This window comes from Malus sylvestris, chromosome 4 (genome assembly GCF_916048215.2).
Source record: "Malus sylvestris chromosome 4, drMalSylv7.2, whole genome shotgun sequence".
Lineage (NCBI taxonomy): Eukaryota > Viridiplantae > Streptophyta > Magnoliopsida > Rosales > Rosaceae > Malus > Malus sylvestris.
The window spans coordinates 11,907,827-11,910,209 of record NC_062263.1 but is presented as its reverse complement, the minus strand read 5'-3'; the positions used below and the strand labels follow the sequence as shown (position 1 = coordinate 11,910,209).

The 2,383-nt window shown below is 41.6% G+C and overlaps 1 protein-coding gene across 1 annotated transcript; it reads left to right on the top strand.

The window, feature by feature from the left end:
• The first annotated feature begins 322 nt into the window (after positions 1-322).
• LOC126617768 (uncharacterized) lies at positions 323-1,702 on the top strand. The gene has a single exon (XM_050285817.1). The coding sequence runs from the start codon at positions 551-553 to the stop codon at positions 1,430-1,432; it is 882 nt and encodes a 293-aa protein (XP_050141774.1). The 5' UTR covers positions 323-550; the 3' UTR covers positions 1,433-1,702.
• The last annotated feature ends 681 nt before the right edge of the window (positions 1,703-2,383 follow it).

The following is a 2,383-nucleotide window of genomic DNA, read 5'->3' as shown; positions in this document are numbered from 1 at the left end:
CTTATCAGTTTATTGTACATTTTAGTTCATTTTACTGTGTTTAATTTTTAATAAAATAATTTAAAATATTTTTTGATTACATAATATATATATATATATATATATATATATATATATATATATATATATATATATATAATGAATTGAGAAGATAGGAAGAGAATCCGGAGATATTCTCATCGCACACACGCTTCTCTCTTTCTCTTTTGTCCCAACAAATTAAACCCATTTAATGATGAAATTTGTTTTATTTTAGCAACGTGCCTCCTCCTCCTCCTCCACTCCCCACTCCCCACAGCCCATGGAAACAAAGACAGAAATCCACGTGGGTAATTCCAAATTCCTCAGAAGGGCATTCCCGTAATTACACACCCTCTCCGGTTGAAAGTTGGAAACACCCCCATTTAATAAACGCACCATCTCTCTCTCTGCAAACTTCTTCTTTTCTTTTCTCCCAAGACTCTGAAAAACCTCGCTCAGAGAGGAGAAGAAGACGACGACGACGAGGAGGTATTGAACGAAACGGTGTCTCTTGTCGAGAGCTCCGTTAATGGCGAGTGGGTGGGTGAAGTCGCTGCAATGCAAGTCGAGAGCCTTCGAAGACGTTTACCATCCGAACCCCAAAAATCTGATGAACAGCGCGAGTTGCAGGAAGAGCGTTCAAAACCTCAAGGACGTCATCGACACCACAAAATCCAGAAAACCGAAGCCCTTGCCGCCGCCGGGTCCGCCGCCCAAGCGGTCCAAACCCAAACGCCTAGGGCGACCCACAAAACCCGAACGCATATCGAGCCCAACCCATCAACTCCGAACCCGGCAACCGCGACCCCATGATCCGTTTTTACCGTCCTTGACGGAGCTCCCGGAGGGCCACCCGTCGCGCAATGTCGTCGAGATTATCTTCCACACCAGCTGGGGCCCCAAGGCGTTTTCTGGACGGATCGAGATGATTTTTAAGGTCCAGAACGGGTCCAAGACCGTGGCCCGGTTTGAGGAGCACAGGGAGGTCGTGAAGGCGCGGTCCCGGGCCGGGTCCAACGGCGGGGCACAGTGCGAGGAGGAGAATGCCCGCTGCGTGGCGGACGGAAACGAGGTGATGCGGTTCCACTGCCTCGGGCCCGCCAGCTCCGGCGTCGGGGTGTACGACGCGTGCAGCGGTGTGTGGGGGTTTCACGGCGGAAAGGGTAAAGCGATTTGTACGTTTTCCGGTAGCGGCGTGGCCCACGAGAGCGCGGGTGCGGGTGGGGCCAGGGGCCGGAGAGCGATGATGGTTTGTCGGGTCGTGGCGGGTCGGGTTTCGAAGGAGCTGGAGCTTGATTCGTTGTTGGATGGCCGGGTCGGGTTCGACTCGATGAGCGGAGGCAACGGCGAGTTGCTGGTGTTTGATTCACGCGCCGTGTTGCCGTGCTTTCTTATCATCTATAAACTGTAAAAATACAATGTCGTTTTTCTATATATTTTTGTGAGGTTTCTATCACACCTTGTGCTTGCATTTATCAACTCAATTTTTTTTTCTTTTACTTTTTGATCGGTTATTTGGATATTTTGGGTGTGATTTTTGGAAAAAAAAAATTGAGTTGATAAGTGCTTAATTAACCAGTTTGCCGTTTTTATTCCTCTGTGATTACTGTCATGTTCATATTTTTTTTCTGTATTACTAATGTAATTAATGGGTTTCTATCGCATGATTTTGTTTCCGTTATGACATTCCACCTGATTTTTTTTTTGTTTGGATAATGAACTTGTTAGTAGAAACTTAGCTTAGATGGTGATTAGGAATTTAGTAGTGTTTAAAATATTATTATCAGTGAAAATATCGACAGATATTTAGACAAAATATAATAATTTCTCTAATATTTAACAATTGTGTTAAAAATATCGATAATATTTGTCAATTTTATCTCAAACTTAAGAGTTTCATTGTTTCCAATTTTTTTTTTGATATTTTGAATATTTTCAGAGAAATATCGACTGTAAAACGCAGGAGTAGGTTTAGTTGAAGGTTCGAAAAGCTAGGACTGGGAAATTTTGAATTTGAATTTTTTTTTTATAGTAATTAGCATTAATCTGTTGTTATTATGTTTTTCATGATCACAATATGGAATTTAAACTGGTATTATAACAGTCACCAACAAACGTAATGATGAAAATTGTGGGATAATGGAGAGTATAACCTCCACTCTATAACTAATCATTAACTGTATAATTCTTTTTCTCATTACATTCATTAAAAAATAACTTTAAGCAACAATATATTTATGAGACATAATTACAGTTGAATACAAGAGTACATGAAGGTGATGAAGTTGACGAAGGATTATGACTAACAAATAAATGTTTGGTTGTTGAACTACTATTGAAGTCTTGCTTTTCACTCTTAATT

Excerpts from the sequence above, each read along its gene's own strand:
- LOC126617768 (XM_050285817.1), top strand. The coding sequence starts at position 551 with ATGGCGAGTGGGTGGGTGAAGTCGCTGCAATGCAAGTCGAGAGCCTTC.